Genomic DNA, 19565 nt, shown 5'->3' with positions numbered 1-19565 from the left:
GAGAGGCCCAACAAACCTAAAGCTCATCCAGGCCTTGCTCCCTGCATATGAAGAAGGTAGAGAGTGTCTAATGCTTGAAACGAATAGGGGAGACAAATATGAGGGAGAAAGGAAGGTAAAAGTTAAAAAAGCCAACTTCAACACTGTCAAACATGAACTCCTTGAGCACAAAAAAGTATCCCACCCCTTCACACTCATCACTAGCCGCTCCTACATCATCCTTGTGATGGAACAGGGCACAGTGCACAAACAGGACAAGGCAACAATCACCAATCTCCACACATTACAATTGAAGAGGCATAAAAAACTACAAGGAGATGCAATTTTTATCAGTACAATATGAGAAAAACTATATACGTGATACAAAGATAAAAATATACTATGTAATTTCTACTAACTACTAACCTATACAAATATTTCGTTAATTTAGTAAAAATAATATTAAATTATTAAGAACCATGATGAGAAATTAAGAACAAATAGTTTTTAAAAAATCATATATATAAATATAAGATAATATATAAGATTATGTTAATTATACTCATATTGTAAAAATTTAATAAATGTTATTGGACATCTATGGATAGAGTTCTAGTAATACTTTGCTTTGAATATTGTATCTTATATCATCCTCATTTTTTTCATATGATTAGGCATATTTGTCATATGCTATTTTTGTCTAACACCTTTCTAAATGCTTGAAGACCACCCTAATACGTTTATGGATAGAATTTTTGTAATACTTTGCTTTGAATATAGTATCTTGTATTATCCTCATTTTTGGCATATGATTTGACATATTTGTCATATGCTATGCTTGTCTAGCATAAATCTAAATACTTAAAGACCACCCCAATACGTCTATGGACATAATTCTAGTAATACTTTTCTTTGAATAATACATCTTATATTATCATCATTTTTGTCATATGATTTGACATATTTGTCATTATTTGTCATATGTTATGTTTTTCTAGCACCTTTCTAAATGCTTGAAGACCACCCCAATGTAAAACACTAACACATTCAATATGGTATATCAATATTCATATCATTCATAAATATGAAAGATTATTGAAGACCACCCAAATGTAAAAGGCTAACCCATTCAACACAATGTTGTACTTTGTCATGAACGTTGAGCTTGCCTTACTTTTGGTAATCCATCTATAGCATAAAGGATTAAAGAATTCACACAATATTGATACTTCTTATGAAAGTGAAACGTACTAATTATTCACTCAACTATCGCCGAACTCAAAAACACGGATTCAAAACCTAGAATTATGCTAAGCTCTTCGTTTTCTTAAAAAGTGAAAGCAGTTGTCAATGTTTACTTTAGAAACTTTCATTGAAAAAATCGACGTATGTGGATTCCAAGGGCTTAAAATCACATTGGTCATGATTTCCCTTCTAGAGTAGAGGTCATATTCTATTCATGGCAAACTATTCCACTCTAAGGTGAGGCCTGGAATCATCAAAATGGCGTTCGAGATGATGTCAAAACAAGATTATAAATAGAGGAATATTACAATTGACGAGACACACAAAGCCTAAAAAAAAGTAAAAGCATATTACCCTAGAAAGCACAGATTGCCCCTCATTTGATTGAGCTCGTTCAGGTAAAAGCTCAAGATTCAGGCGTCTTAATGGAGGTGATTCAATCTCAATCGAAACCGGCCCTGGAGAATGTGGTTGCCATGAAGGGTGGAGATGGAGATTCTATCTATGCCAAAAGATCTTCAATGCAGGTACATAACAACTCATTCTTTTTTTAACCTCTTTAATTTTTATATGAAAAAAAATTATGAAAATTAGATTTGGAAAATTTCCTGGTACAGTTAAATACGGTTCAAGCTGTGAAGCCAATTCTTGAGCGTAGCATTTATGAGAATGTGAGATTGATGTCTAATGTGGGAGGCATATTTCGGATAGCAGATTTCGGTTGTGGTATTGGGAAAAATACTCTGATGGTAGCAGATACCATTGTCATTGTTGTGCAACGCTCGCTTGACGAACAGGAGATGCCAAAATTTGAGGTGTATTTCATCGACCTTCCTTCCAATGATTTCAATTCACTGTTTCGAATGTTGCCTCCCCATAGACAAGGCTGTGCCGATGGAGATTGTAAGCCTCGAATGTGGTATCAACCTGTAAGAGGAGAAAACAATTCAAACACACACATCAAACATTGCATTAGAGGTTGGAAATCCAAACAAAACTGAATGAATCTAAACTCTTTAAACTTGATCCATGTTCCTCTATCTCCAAGGATCTTCAAGATTCAATGTATTGATATGAAGCTTAAACTAGTATGAAAATGATACTAACATGAAGCTAACATGATATGAGATTAACATGATATATCTAAGATTGTAATGCTAACAAAATGATCTAAAATGCTATTCTATCAAAGAGAGATAATATGCTTAATGTTATGAGAATATAAGTTTGATGCACAAAGACTTGGATTTTTTTGAAGAAAGAATGGGCTCTATTTATAGGGAAAATAGGGCAATGGAGGGTTGAGATTGAATCATCTCAACAATAGCTAGGATTGAAATTTAATCAATCCATGTTTGCAATTCTCACCAATGAAACAGTGATAATCGTCAACAAGAGGTTTCTTGAGAGGAGATGAAAGAAGCATTAAATGCTTAAGAAGACATGAAGGTTACCTTGGAAGTAAGGGTTAAGGTTAAGTTAGGGTTATCCATTGGATAATGTTTTTACCCAAGGGATAAACTCTTGTGCAATGGTTAAAGAGATAACCAAGGTTAAAGCCATGAATGTTTGCTAAGACCCTTGGGTTAGATAGGAGTTGAGTTACAAAGAAAGTCTCTAATCATGCAAGAAGGTTGAGTTAACCATTAATGGTTAGGAAGACTTTGAGGGTTAACTTGTTGAAGACATAAAGCCTTTAATGAATTTCAAAGACTTTGGAGGCTTTGTGAAGTGACTTTTATTTCCTTAGGAATGTGACAATAATTAGGAGATGGATTAGGCTAAATTAGAAGTGATTAGAAGAATCTAGAAGGGGTTTAGGAGACAAGTGAGAGATGTAGGATTTTGCAAGTGGGTGGGGAAAATAGAATTTAATTAAAATAAAATTAATTTATTTCAATCGTGGTTGCAACATGCATTGGTAGGATTTTACAAGTGGGGAGATTTAATTAAATATAAATTTAATTAAATGGGCTAGAAGGGGGATTTTAATTAAATGGGCTAGAAGGGAATTAAATGGCTTAGATAGAAGAAGGGTGATGAATAATGATGAACTACTAAGGTCATAATCGGTACTGAGAGTGGGGGGATGAATCAGTAGACACAAAAAAAACTGCTTCAACACTTTGTCATATCAAAACATAGCTGACCGGTTGTCTTCACCACTGAACTTAACCATAGCAATACCGGTTAAACAAAAATACTTCAGACAATATACAATAGATCTCAAACTTTGATAAATACTTCACTAATATAATCATGCATGAGTTGTACCAATGATACCACAACCATTTAACAATGCATGCCTATCTAACTTAATCAAAACCACACAGTCATCACATGAAAAACTGACAACCCATAACACACAGATTTTTCACGTGGAAACCCAAACGGGAAAAGCTACGGTGGGAATGAATACCCACAAACTGTTTGTGAACTCTTTTGAAGTCCACTTTGTTAGGAGCCTAGTCCGGTTAAAGACTTTACAATAAGGTCCTATTAGGAATGGATCCTGTTAGGGATCACCCGGTTAAGGGATGGCTATATACCCTATTAAAGGTTGAAACCCTGTTAGGAGCTACCTCGCTAGAGGATTTAAATAACTCAATAACCTTGAGCCACCTAGTTAGAGGATTTGCAACAAAGTCTGTTAAAGCTACCCAGTCAAGGGATTTACCTTCTGTTGAAATGCTTAGAAGACAACAGGTAAAACACTGATCTGATAACAATAGTTCTTTCTAAGGCAAATCCTTTTTAGTTCCTCTTTTCTGCAATCACATCTCTACAGATTCCTCACTTTGGTTCAAAAAGTATCAAAATATCCAACACGCGGACACAAACACAACTTTTGCCAGCCAACACAATAACAAAACTCATCAACCTTATAGACAACAACTAGGTTGGTAGCATGAACCCTAAACCCTAAATATTTCAATTTTACATTTACAAGCGGTCCAATCCTGATCTTCCAAAAACATTAATAGAATGAAACGATCTAAAACATATCTCAGGACATTCTACATCATCTAATCTTTATCGCATTTGAAAGTCAATAACCCATCACACGTTCTTCGCACACAGCTAAGAAAAATGCTCATTCCTGAGGTAGGCATTTAATATATTCAATCTTCATGTGCAAGAGCAACAAAGAAATCCTTCATGTGCACACAGTTGACATGGCATCTCGATCTTGATTCTTATTCCTTAGCTAGCTAGTCACAAAACATCATCGATTGCACCACACAAGGAAAACCGGAAACCCTAGAGCTGAGACTACCAACCGATAGTCACACTTAATGAAACTTGACACCGGTCCACTCAATTCCTATTGACCTTAACTACTTCCAATCTTCATATCGGTTCATACCAGTTCACCTGCTTGAGCACTTATTGACATCAATGACAACATACATTATCACTGCTTCATCATATGCCAACAATCTCCTCCTTTGGCATTGATGGCAATACTCAGTATTATTGCTTAGTATCAGCATCATTCTCAATAACATATACCTGTTCAACTTAAAATATCACCACCACCACCTAAACTGGTCAGTGTGCACTTTTCTCAATCACTTATTTCATCTCCCCTTTGCATATTGACCTTCAAACATATATCTTCTCCCCCTTTGACAACAATGCCAAAGTGGAGGCACAAGCTTCTGGTCTCCACTATGTTGCTCCCCCTAAGGAGTAGCATCCTTCAACACATCAATCCTCTAAAATCTGACAAACTGGTACTTGACTGATGTGGAGCACACATCTTTAATTTACTTCATGAAGGGGCATAACCACTAATGAACCTCTCAAATAGGTTAATGTAGTCTTCGGTAAGGGCTTAGTGAGTATGTTTGCTAGCTGCTCCTTACAGGAAACATGTTCTAACACAACCTCTATATTCTGAACCTTTTCTCTCAATAAATGATACTTAAGCTCAATGTTCTTGGTCTTAGCATGCAATACCGGATTTTTTGAAATGTTTATTGCACTAGTATTATGAGAGAATATACCCACTGGTTCAGATATAATCACTTTGAAGCCATTAAGTACATGCTTCATCCAGATTGCCTAAGTGCAGTTCATAAATGCTGCTAGATACTCCACTTCAGCTGTAGACTGGGAAATACAGCTCTGCTTGTTGCTCGTCAATGAGACTAGTCTTGCACCAAGGAAGAACTCTCCACCGGTTGTGGTCTTCTAGTCATCCACATTTCCTTCCCAACCTACATTAGTAAACACTTTGAGATGAAATTCACCATTGTATGGATACCACAATCCATAATCAAGTGTCCCTTTTAGGTATCTAAGAATCCTTTTTACAACTACCAAGTGGGATTCTCTTGGACTCTTCTGAAAATAGACCACTATGCCCATTAAATGAGCAATATCCAGACTGTTATGCACTACTTAGTGCAACTTACTAATCATTGATCGGTACTCCTTCTCATCCACCAATGTTGTATCATCCTCCTTTGTTAGTTTGCAGCCGATCACCATCGATGTTCCAACTAGTTTGATCTCCTCCATGCCAAAGGTCATCAATTCCTCTTTGATATACTTGGATTGGGTAATGAAGATACCCTCTTTCATTTGCTGAATTTGTAGGCTTGTGAAAAACTTTATCTCTCCAATCAGAGACATCTCAAACTCCTTTTTCATTTCATCTGCAAATGCATGACTCATATCATCATCTCCACCAAAGATTATATCATCTACAAATACTTCACATATCAGAATCTGACCACCTTTAGATTTTAGGTAGATGTTGTTGTCCTCACTTGATCTCAGAAACCCTATCTTCATAAGATAAGAGTGTAACCATTCATACCATGCCCTTGGTGCCTGTTTCAATCCATACAGGGCCTTGTGTAATCTGTACACCATGCCACTATCTTCTGACAAAGCAAACCCATTTGGTTTCTCAATATACACTTCTTCCTCTAGGATTCCATTGAAGAAGACAAACTTCACATCCATCTGGCATACCTTAAATCCCTTGAATGTTGCAAATTCAAGTAGCATTCATACACCTTCTATTCTAGCCAATTGGGAAAAGGTTTCTCTATAGTCTTCTCCTTCTTCCTGAGCATATCCCTTGCATACAAGTCTTTCCTTGTCCGTTACCACTGTGCCTTCCTCATTTAGCTTATTCCTAAATACCCATTTGGTACCTATGACATTCTTGTGTTCTGGTTTGGGTACCAAGGAACATGTTGCATTCTTCTCTATCTAGTCCAACTCCTCTTCCTTTGCCTTTATCTAGTCCTCATCGATAAGTGCCTCTCTAGTGGTCTTAGGCTCAAATTCTAAAATCATGCAAAAAATTTCTTTCACCTTTCTCCTTGTAAGTATTCCTATATCCTTGTCTCCTATGAATCTTCTTCAGATCACGATGTACTCTTACATACCTAGGAATGATTGCAACAGGTTTGACTTGCTTTTCCTCTTCTTTTTCCACTTCATCTTGTTCTTCTCCCACTGAAGCTTCTACCAGTATAGAAACACTGAGGTCTTTCCCGTGCTTGTCACTTGTTTCTTTCTTAATCGGTTCTCAGAAGGCTAAACCGGGTTCACCTTTCATTTCCTCACTGCCAGTTTCCTTAGGCTTCTTAGGGGATTCATCAACCCTGACATTGATACATTCAGAAATATTCTAAGTCCTATTGTTGTAGCACTTGAGAGCTTTTCTTTTAGTGGAATATCCTAGAATATTCCTTCATCACACTTAGCATCAATCTTACTCAGGTGCTCACCTCTCCTGATGTAGCATTTACTCCCAAACACTTTGAATAACTCACATTGGGAGTTCTCCTATTCCAGTACTCATAGGGGGTTTTGTCTTGACCTTTCTTAATGAGTACCTAGTTCATGGTATAGACTGCAGTGCTCACCGCTTCTCTCCAAAATGTGTGAGCAACATTTCCTTGGATCAACATAGTTCTGGCCACCTCAACTACACTCATGTTGTTTCTTTCTGCTATGTCATTTTGTTGTGGTGTCCTTGGGGTAGACAATTGCCTCTTAATCTCATTCTCCTCATAGTACTTATTGAGTTCATCAGAAGTGAATTCACCGCCCTGATCAGTTCTTAGGCATTTTATCCTTCTACTGCTCTCCTTCTCCACCAATGCCCTTAAGGCTTTGAACTTTCCAAATGCCTTAGATTTGTCTTTCAAGAATGTGACCCACATTGTTCTTGAGCAATCATCGGTAAGAATCATGAAGTACCAATATCCCTAAATGCTTCTAGTTTTCATCAACCCACACAGATTGGTGTGCATTAGATCAAGTAAGTTCTCTGTGGAAAAAGACTTACCTTTGAATGTTGAGGAAGACATCTTCCCAAGTTGGCATTCTCTACATAAGGAATTCTTTGGTTTGTTCAGCAAAGGAAATCCTCTTACTTCCTTGATCTTACTAGCCTTTACAATATTGTCAAAATTTATATGACAAAGTCTCCTATGCCATATCCAACTATCATTAAATTTTTCCATCAGGGACTAACTACTCTTGGCATTCAGCTGAAACAGGTTTCTTCTGGTCTGCTTACCAGTTGCAATAAGTTAACCATTCTTTCCAATTATTCTACAAACTCTACCTTTGAATTCCAGTATGAGTCCTTTGTTGTTCAGTTAAGCAACACTCAAAATATTATGCTTAAGGCCTTCCACCTAGTAGACATCATCCATATTGCTATTTCCATTTAGTGAGATGGATCCTTTTCCTTTCACCATGCAAGGTGCATCGTTGCCAGACCAGACAACACTACCATCATATTCTTCAAGAGATAAAAACTTTCTTTGGTCACTGGTCATGTGGTGAGAACACCCACTATCAATGATCCACTCATTAGAGTTGTCAATATGTGAGACAAGGGCTTTCTAGTTAGACAACTCTTCCTTGACAACTACAAACACTATGTTCTCATTCTCTTCATCCTCAGATTCCTCATTGGTAACACCTTCATCCACTGCAACAAGACAATTTCTCCTACCTACTCATTTATACTCTCTGAACCTCTCCAGTTTATCCGTATTATCATTGTTAGGAGATTTAACAACTATATGTCCTATCTTATTGCAGGAAAAACACTTCAGAGGAAGCTTACCTCTATATTTTCTGATGCCTTTTGGAAGTCTCTTGGCAAGAAGAGCTTTAAACTCCATCAGAATCTCCTCCTCATCCATATCTCTGCTTGGCCTGGTTTCATAACCGATACTAAGCTCTTTTCCTTTCCTGGTCGGTGTAGAGGAAGCATACGCTCTAAAGGCTAACTCAGTCTTCTGAACACTACCATCATAGATATTCAATTCATATGCAGTCAACTTTGCAATAATAGAGTCTAAAGATACCTTGGTTTTGTCGATAGACCTTAGCTCCTGAATAGCGGCAACCCTAATTGCATAGACCAGTAAAAGTGATCTTAGAACTTTACTGACAATAGTGGCATCATCAATTGTTTCACCAGTGCTCTTGATCTCTCCAAACACTATCTTGATTCTTATACCATACTGCTAAATGGTCTCTCCTTCAACCATCCTCATATCTTCAAACTTTCTTCTAAGGCTTTCTTCCTTACCCTGCTTGACATGTTCATCACTACCATAAATGGATTCCAGTTTGTCCCATACTTCTTTTGCATTGTCCTTATCTTGTACATCAATGAACTCTGCATCAGATAAGCTGCTAATAAGGGCTTCCATGACTTGGCCATTTTCTGGTATCTCTCTTTTTTGATCATCAGTTATAATGTCAATGGGGATTACATAGGCATTCTCAACATAGCTCTAGTGTTGTGCACCCAAACTCTTGAAATATATCTTCATCTTGTCCTTCCATATTTTAAAGTTGTCCCTATTGAACTTAGGACCTTCCCTTTTCATCATTAAAACATGATCTTTTGCCTCAAGTGGTTAAGCTTATATCACTAAGGAACTAGATGTGCTCTAATACCAATTGACGAATAATGATGAAATACTAAGGTCCTAACTAATACTGAGAGGGGGGAGGGTGAATTAGTACACACAAAAAAATTGCTTCAACACTTTGTCATATCAAAAAATAGCTGACTGATTGTCTTCACCACTAAACTTAACCATAGCAATACCAGTTAAAAAAAAATACTTCAGACAATATACAATAGATATCAAACCTTGATAACTACTTCACTGATATTATCATGCATGAGTTGTACCAATGATACCACAACAATTTAACAATGCATGCCTATATAACTTAATCAAAACCACACAATCATCACATGAAAAACTCAGAACCCATAACACACAGATTTTTCACATGGAAACCCAAATAGGAAAAACTACAGTGGGAACGAATACCCACAAGCTATTTGTGAACTCTTTTGAAGACCGCTCTATTAGGCTCCCAGGTTAAACACTTTACAATAAGGTCTTGTTAGGAACCGATCCTGTTAGGGATCACCCAGTTAAGGGATGGCTATATACCCTGTTAAAGGTTGAAACCCTATTGGGAGTTACCTCGCTAGAGGATTTAAATAACTCAATAACTTTGAGCCACCTAGTTAGAGGATTTACAACAAAGCTTGTTAAAGCTACCCGATCAAGGGATTTACCTTCTGTTGAAATGGTTAGAAGACAACAGGTAAACACCGATCTGATAACAACACTTCTTGCTAAGGCATATCCTTTTTAGTTCCTCTCTTCTGCATTCACACTTTGCAGATTCCTCACTCTAGTTTGACAAGTATCAAATCTCCAACATGTGGACACAAATACAACTTTTGCCAACCAACACAATAACAAAACTCATTGACCTTATAAATAACAAATAGGCTGGTAGCATAAACCCTAAACCCTAAATATTTCAAGTCTACACTTACAAGCAGTCCAATCCTAACCATCTAAACACATTTCATAGAATGAAATAATCTAAAAGAGATCTCAAGACATTCTGCATCATCCAATTTTCACCGCATCCGAAAGTCAATAACCCATCATGCATTCTTCACACACCACTAAGAAAAACCCTCATTCCTGAGGTAGGCATTTAATGCATTCAATCTTCATGCACAAGAGCCACAAAGAAATCCTTCACATGCACATAGATGATGGGGAATCTCAATCCTTATCCTTATTCCTTAGCTAGCTAGTCACAAAACATAATTGGTTGCACCGCACAATCAAAACCAAAAACCCTAGAGATGAGACTACCAACCAATATTCACACTTAGTGAATGCCGACACTGGTCCACTCCATTCCTATTGACCATAACCACTTCCAATCTTCATACCAGTTCATACTAGTTCACCTGCTTGAGCACTTATTGATGTCAATGACAACATACATTATCACCACTTCATCATATGCCAACAAAGGGTATATTAATTAAATCTTAATTTAATTAATAGATAATTAGAAGAATAGGGATATTAATTGATAGGAAGAATTAAAATTAGTTAGATGAATAAAATTCACTTAATTCATTGTGCAACTTCTAGGTGTCTACAAAGATAATGATGGTGATAACAACCCATTAGGAGGAAGGTCTTATGTTGAAGTTGCTTTGTGTGGATCACATTTTAGACATTTAGTCCCAAGGAATAGCCTGCAATTTTGTCATTCTTCTAACAGTCCCCATTGGCTTTCACGAGTGAGTAATATACCATAACTTTTCCATATATGAGTATGATGTAGTGGTCTCATGATAAGATGTAATTACAGGTGCTAGAGAGTGTTCAATAGAGAATCTCTCATCGTGCTCACATTTTAGGCGATTGTGAGGAGTGCATATCTACACTAGTTTGATATAGACTTGAGAATGATTTAAAAGGCCTGGGTAGAGGAGATAGTTGATGGGGGATACATGTTTATATCTATGATTGGTCGTAATGTAGACACCCAAATAATGGAGGAGCAAGGCTTACTGGTGATGAATCAATGATGAACAATTAGTACCAAACCGGTACTGAGAGCGGGGGTGGTAAATCAGTACTGAGAAAAACACTTTTCCTTTAACCAGTTTTCCTAAGAACACTACACTTGACTGGCAAGCAATAGAATCAATCTAAACCAGATTACTATAGGTTTAACATAGTAAGAATGTGAAAGACATAAACCGGTAACTCTTGGCTTTCCACATAATCTAACATCATATTTCCACTTCACCCATATGCATACACTAGTAACACATCAACAAAAATGTAAAGACTTACTGGTTCAACATGCTTTACTACTTGACATAGAGTAGCAAAGAATCACATGAAAATCATCACACATAACACACATATTTTTCACGTGGAAACCCAACTAGGAAAAAACCACGACGGGGATGAATACCCACAAGTTGTTATTTGAACCCTTTTGAAGTCCACTTTGTTAGGAGCCTAGTCTAGTTAAAGACTTTACAATAGGTTCTGTTAGGAACTGATCTTGCTAGGGATTACCCAGTAAAGGGATGGCTAAAATACCCGGTTAAGGGTTAAACCCTGTTAAAGGTTACCTTGTTAGAGGATTTTAAGAACTCAATGATTTTGAGTCACCCTATTAAAGGATTTATAGCAAGCCGATTAAAGCTACCCTATTAAGGGATTTTCCAACTGTTAAAGTGGTTAGAGGTCAACAGGTATTACAATGATCTAGTAATAAGACTTCAATGCCAATACAGATCCGCTTTAGTTCCTTCCTTTTGCAGTCACACTCTGCAGGTATCTATTCTCTTATATGGTCTAGCAAGAGTCACGTATCTCTGCACTTGGATACACACACAACATTTGCCAACAACCTCAACATGAAAAACAACATCGACCTTATAGGAAATAGATAGGTCAGTAGCATAAACCCTAAACCCTAAAAATTTAGGTTAAGCAATTCAGTCGGTTCAATCCTAACCGTTCAACATATTCCATTGATTACAACAGTCTTGAACAGATCTTAAGACAATCTCCATCACTCATTGTTCACCGCTTCTTGGAGGCTGATAACCCATCATGCATTCTCTACCATTTACAGAGACTTTGCACATTCCCAAGGTAGATAGGATCAATCTCCTTAATGGAAGATCCTTCACGCGTACAAGGCTGATGTGGCAACACAATCTATTCTTCATTACAATGCTAACTCATCATATGATGTCATCAGTTTAATCACCCAGGAATAGAACACTTCAACCAAAAACCCTGAAGCTAAGACTACCAACTGGTAGTCATACAATATGAATCCTTAATACAAAACATTCCATATACTAGTTCACATTCCAACATATACTACTTTACTTTTTCACATATACTGGTTCACAACATCATACCAGTTCTCTTGCATCACATATACTGGTTCACAACATCATATCGGTTCTCTTGCAAGTTGCTTACTTCAATATACCGGTTCACTCTTCAGCATATTGATATCAATGACAACATATAATATTATCATGTCATCAAACTCTGCACATATGCCAATAATCTCCCCCTTTGGCATTGATGGAAATATACAAAGATATCTCTCCGCTTCACATCTTCTCCCCCAACACTGTAGATATCTTCTCCACTTCACGTCTTCTCCCCCTTTGACAACAATGCCAAAGTGAAGGCATAAACATCTATGTTCAACTATGCTGCTCCCCCTAAGGTGTAGCATCCTTCATGACACCAATCCTAAACAAGATATATCAATGTAAGTCCTGACTAATGTGGAGCACACACCTTTAGTTCACCTCTTGAAGGGGCAACACCCCTAATTCACCTCTCAAATAGGTAAAGGTAGCCTTCGATAGAGGCTTGGTGAATATGTCTGCTAACTGATCCTTAATGGAAACATGTCCCAGTACAACTTCTTTCTGTTGAACCTTTTCCCTTAAGAAATGATACTTAAGCTCAAAGTGCTTGGTTCTAGAATGTAAAACTAGATTCTTGGAGATGTTAATCACACTTCTGTTGTCACAAAATATACTAATTACTAGTTTAGATATAGGAACTTTGAAGCCATTTAATACATGCTTCATCTAGATTGTCTGGGTGCAATTCATAAATGTTGCAACATACTCCACTTCTATTGTAGACTGAGAGATATAGCTCTTCTTCTTACTCATACATGAAACTAGTCTACCACCAAGAAAGAATGCACCACTGGTTGTGCTCTTCTGGTCGTCCACATTACCAGTCCAGTCAGCATCTGTAAACACTTTCAGGTTGAAATCATTACTGTATGGATACCATAATCCATAGTCAATAGTTCCCTTCATATATCTCATAATCTGCTTGACTACTACCAAGTGGGATTCTCTTGGGCTTTTCTGGAACTATGCAGTAATTCCCGCTGCATGTACAATGTCCAGTCTGCTATGTACTACATAGTGCAATTTACTAGTCATTGATCAGTATTCCTTCTCATTTACCAACCTTGAGTCATCCTCTTTTGATAATTTACAACCGGTCACCATCAGTGTACCAACTGGTTTGTTGTCTTCCATGCCAAAGGTCTTCAACACCTCTTTGACATATTTGGACTGAGTGATAAAGATTCCATCTTTCATTTGTTGAATTTGTAGTCTAATGAAGAACTTAATCTCTCCTATAAGTGACATCTCAAACTCCTTTTTCATCTCATCTACAAAATCATGACTCATCTTATCATCTCCTCCAAAGATTATGCCATCAACAAATACCTCACAGATGAGAATCTAATCTCCTTTTGACTTCAAGTAGATATTACTATCCTCACTTTTTCTCTCAAATCCAATCTTCACAAGATGGGAGTGCAAGCATTCATACTATACTCTAGGTGTTTGCTTTAGTCCATACAAGGCCTTATGTAGCCTACACACCATGTCACTGTCTTCTGATAAGGAAAACCCATCTGGTTGCTCTATATACACCTCCTCTTCTAGTATTCCATTTAGGAATGTAGAATTTACATCCATTTGATATACATTGAATCCCTTGAATGTTGCATATGCAAGAAGCATACAACTCCTTCCAATCTGGCTAGTGGAGCAAAGGTTTCTCCATAGTCTTCTCCTTCTTCTTGGGCATATCATTTACACACCAGTCTAGCTTTGTTTTCTAACCACTGAGCTATCTTCATTCAGCTTATTTCTGAAAACCCATTTGGTGCCAATAACTTTTTTATGCTCCAGTCTAGGTACGAAAGACCATGTACCATTCTTTTCTATGTAGTCAAGTTCTTATTCCATTGCCTTGATCCAGTCTTCATCTTTATGTGCCTCTCTAAATGTTTTAGGCTCCAATTCAGAGATCATACAAGAGTTTTCTCTAACCTTTCTTCTTGTAAGAATTCCTACATCCTTGTCTCATATGATCTGCTTTGGATCATGATTCAGCTTTACATAACTAGGAATGATCTTGGTTGTTTCCTCTTGCTTATCTTCTTCATCCTCATCTTCATTAGCATTAGCATCTACTAGTGTAGGAACACTATTACTGGTGCTAGGCTATTTTGCAACTGATTCCTAGAAGGTTACTACCAGTTCATCTCCTACTTGCTCACTGTTAGTTTCCTCAAATTTCTTAGAGGTTTCGACAACTCTAACATTGATGCTTTCAACAATTCTTTGAGTCCTATTGTTGAAACATTTGAGAGCTTTTCTCTTTGTGGAATATCCTCAAAATATTCCCTCATCACATTTAGCGTCAAACTTGCTCTGGTGTTCACTCCTCTTAATATAAAATTTGCTACCAAACACTCTAAAGTAGATTACCACTGGTGTCTTACCAGTCCAATACTCATAATGTGTTTTATTCATACCCTTTTTTATGAGTACCCGGTTCATTGTATAGACTTTAGTGCCCACCGCTTCTCTCCAAAAGGTGTGAGCAACCTTCCCTTGGATCAACATAGTTCTAGCTGCTTCAGCCACAGTCCGGTTGTTCCTTTCTACTAGGCCATTCTGTTGTGGAGTCTAGGGGGCAGACAGTTACCTCTTGATGCCATTCTCTTCACAATATTTGTTGAATTCACTGAAATTGAATTTTCCTCCTTGATCAATTCTTAAGAACTTAATCCTCTTACCACTTTCTTTTTCAACCAGTGCTCTGAAGACTTTGAACTTTCCAAAAGCTTTAGATTTGTCCTTCAAGAATGTGACCCACATCATTCTTGAGAAATCATCAGTAAGAATCATAAAATACCTATCTCCCTGCACACTCCTAGTTTTCATAGGACCACACAAATCAGTATCCACATGATCAAGTAAATTGTTTGCAGTGAAAGGTTTACCTTTCAAAGGTTGAGCAAGACATTTTCCCCAATTGACACTCTTTCCACAAAGGATTCTCGAGTTTGCTTAGCACAAGAAATCCTCTAACTGCCTTGATCTTACTGGCCTTCATAATATTATCAAAGTTTACATGTTGGAGTCTCCTATGCCATATCCATCTATCCTCAAACTTAGCCATTAGACATGTACTCACATTAGTAGTTAGCTGAAATAGGCTACCTTTGGTCTGCATACCGCTAGCCATCAGTTCACCATTCTTTCTTTTGATTTTGCACACTCCATTTTTGAATTCTAGAGTGAGTCCATTATCATTCAGTTGAGAAACACTCAAAAGGTTGTGTCTGAGACCTTCTACCCAATACACATTGTCAGCACTGCCTTTTACATTCAAAGAGACGGACCATCTGCCTTTTACCATACATGTTGCATCATTACCAAAATGAACCACACCACCATCATACTCTTCCAGAGATAGAAACTTACTTCGGTCACCAGTCATATGGTGAGAACAACCACTCACAATAATCCACTCATTGAAATTATCAAAGTGGGAGACAAGAGCCTTCATCTCTGACACATCTTCCTTGATAGCTACAAACACAATATCTTCATTTTCTTCATCTTTTGATTCCTCATCAGTGTCACCTTCATCAATTTCTACAAAACAGTTTCTCCAGTTTCCTCCTTTGAACTTCTTGAACTTCTTCAGTTTGTCCTTGTTATCACCATTAGGGTAGTTTACAGCAATGTGTCCTATCTAGTTACAAGAAAAGTATTTCAAAGGAAGCTTACCTCTGTATCTACCAATTCCCTTGGGAAGTCTCTTGGTAAGAAGAGCTTCAAATTCCATCAGGATCTCCTCATCATCCATTTCTCTACTTTGTCTTGGTTCACCACTAGTACTAGCTTCTTTGTCTTTTCTAGATGGTGTAGCAGATGCTCTAAAGGCTAATTCAGTCTTCTAAATATTGCCATCATAATTATTTAGCTCATAAGCTGTTAACTTTGCAATGATGGAGTCCACAAATACCTTTGTCTTGTCTACAGACCTCAACTCCTGAATAGCAGCAACCCTTATTGCATAGACTAGTAATAAGGATCTCAAAACTTTGCTAACAATATTGAAATCTTCCATTTTACCACCTGTACTCTTGATATCTCCAACAATAGTTTTGATTCTTATTCCATATTGTTGAATGGTCTCTCCTTCAACCATCTGCATGTCTTCAAACTTTCCCCTAAGGCTTTCGTCCTTATCTTGTTTCACATGCTCATTGTCGTCATATATGTTTTCAAGGGCATCTCATACTTCTTTGGGATTCTCGTTATCCTGAACATCAATAAACTCAATGTCAGATAAGCTACTAATATTGCTTCCATGACTTTCCCATTCTCCTAAATCTCTCTCTTTTGATCATCGGTGAGAGTACCGGTAGGGATAACATAATAATTCTCAACATAGTTCTAGTGTTGAGCACCCATGCTTCTAATGTATATCTTCATTCTATCCTTCCATATTTTAAAGTTGTCTCTATTGAACATTGGACCTTCTCTCTTCATCATTAGAGTAGGATCTTTACCTCAAGAGGTTAAGCTTACAACACAAAGAACCTAGAAGATTCTTTGATACCAATTGATGAATCAATGATGAACAGCTAGTACCAAACTGGTAATGAGAGGAGGGGTGAATCAATACTGAGAAAAACACTTTTCCTTTAACTGGTTTGATAGAGAACATTGCACTTGACTGGCAAGCAATACCACCGATCTAAACCAGATTACTACCAGTTTAACACAGTAAGAATGTGAAAGACATAAACTGATAACTCTTGGCTTTCCACACAATCTAACATCATATTTCCACTTCACCCATATGCATACACTAGTAACACATCAACATAAATGTAAAGACTTACTGGTTCAACATGCTTTATCACTTGACAGAGAAAAACAAAGCATCACATGAAAAGTATCACACATAACACACATATTTTTCATGTGGAAACCCAACTGGGAAAAAACCACGGTGGGGATGAATACCCACAAACTATTCTTTGAACCCTTTTGAAGTCCACTCTATTAGGAGCCTAGTCTGGTTAAAGACTCTACAATAGGTTCTATTAGGAACCGATCCTGCTAGGGATCACCTAGTTAAGGGATGGCTAAAATACCTGGTTAAGGGTTAAACCCTGTTAAAGGTTACCTTGTTAGAGGATTTTAAGAACTCAATAATTTTGAGTCGCCCTGTTAAAGGACTTACAACAAGTCGGTTAAAGCTACCCTGTTAAGGGATTTTCCAACTCTTGAAGTGGTTAGAGGTCAACAGGTATTATAATGATCTGGTAAAAACAGTTCAATGCCAATGCAGATCAACTTTAGTTCCTTCCTTCTGCAATCACACTCTGCAGGTATCTATTCTCTTATCTAGTCTGGCAAGAATAACATATCTCTGCACTTGGATACACACACAATATTTGCCAGCAACCTCAACATGAAAAAAACATCAACCTTATAGGAAAGAGATAGGTCGGAAGCATAAACCCTAAACCCTAAACATTTAGGTTAAGCAATTCAGTCGGATCAATCCTAATCCTTGAACATATTGCATTGATTACAACAGTCTTGAATAGATCTCAAGATGTTCTCCATCATTCTTTCTTTACCACTTCTTGGAGGCTGATAACCCATCATGTGTTTTCTACCATTTATAGAGACTTTGCACATTCCCACAGTAGATAGGATCAATCTCCTTCATGCAAGATCCTTCACATGCACAAGGCTGATGTTGCAATGGAATTTGTTCTTCATTACAATGCTAACTCATCACACGGTGTTATCGGTTGAATCAAATAGGCATAGAACACTTCAACGGAAACCCTAAAGCTAAGATTACCAACCGGTAGTCATACCATATCAAACCTTGATACAAAACATTCCATATACCAATTCACATTCCAACATATATTGCTTTACTTTTTCACATATACCGGTTCACAACATCATACCAGTTCTCTTGCATCACATATACTGGTTCACAACATCATATTGGTTCCCTTGCAATTTGCTTACTTCAATATACCGGTTCACTCTTCAGCATATTGACATCAATGACAACATACAATATCATCATGTCATCACACTCTGCACATATGCCAACAAGTGGGACATGCTATGCGCAACTTAGAATGTGCATTTGAAGAAGTAGTCAATGAGGTTGATACAATGCATACTCTCTCTCCTTTTCTTCTTCGTTTCTCCCTTTCTCTCTATAATTCATTCTTTTTCCACGCCCCAACATGAGTTTTACGTAAGTGATTTTCTAGTTTATTTTTTGTTGTTATTTATTTATTTATTTTTGGTAGCAAATCCCAAGGTCAAATTGTTTTCATATTGAGGAATAGGATAAATACAACCAATATTTGCAGTTAAAATGGAACATGTGTGCTTTTCAAAATAACAACATAACAAATTACATTTTGACTGGGGACATGCATGATGTTTAAGTTTATAGAGTTTGTAAGCACAAATTTATATCAAACAATGAATTTTTAAGTTATACTATATATTAATTATATTCATGAAATGGAATTTTATTATTTGCAAGGTATTATTGAAAAAGATAAATGGGAATCATTTAACATACATTATTTTGCTCCAAATTCAAAAGAAGTGGAAAGCATTGTGAAGAGAGAAGGGTCATTTGTGGTAGAGTTTGTTAGAACTGTGGGAAAAATTCATAAACATTCTATGACACATTTGAAAAGAGATGATGAGGATATGTTTGGAAGACTTGTTGGCAACTATTATAGAGTAGTGTTTGAAAATATTGTAGAAGCTCATTTGGGATGTGAGAGATTGATAGAAGAATTGTTTGCTTGAATTTATAAAAGAGCTTATATTCATGTAGAGGATCATCTCTCCAAATAAATAGAGCTTGTTGTTGTCTTTCTCATTAAGAAAGTAGTGCACAATAAGACCTATTAATAAACAATGTCCAAAATCTCTCCATTAAACACAACAAAAAATACAACTAAATCATAATCATATAATAAATTTCAACTATTAGAGTTAGAACCTTTGTTTGTAGAATCTTGATTTGTAGACTAGAAGACTACAATCTTGGCATTTC

At 36.9% G+C, this 19565-nt stretch overlaps 1 protein-coding gene across 1 annotated transcript in view; it reads left to right on the top strand.

Moving 5' to 3' along the window:
- Positions 1–1649: 1649 nt before the first annotated feature.
- Positions 1650–19565, top strand: part of LOC131036495 (probable caffeine synthase MTL2) — a 61699-nt gene continuing 43783 nt past the window's right edge. Inside the window, exons 1-2 of the mRNA XM_059220965.1 lie at positions 1650–1751; positions 1842–2153. Coding sequence (XP_059076948.1) covers positions 1650–1751; positions 1842–2153 — 414 coding nt within the window. The remainder of the gene's footprint in view (positions 1752–1841; positions 2154–19565) is intronic.

Source organism: Cryptomeria japonica, chromosome 5 (assembly GCF_030272615.1).
Source record: "Cryptomeria japonica chromosome 5, Sugi_1.0, whole genome shotgun sequence".
NCBI classification, from domain to species: Eukaryota; Viridiplantae; Streptophyta; class Pinopsida; order Cupressales; family Cupressaceae; genus Cryptomeria; species Cryptomeria japonica.
Note: the sequence above shows the minus strand (reverse complement) of the source record. Positions and strands in the feature narration are given on the sequence as shown.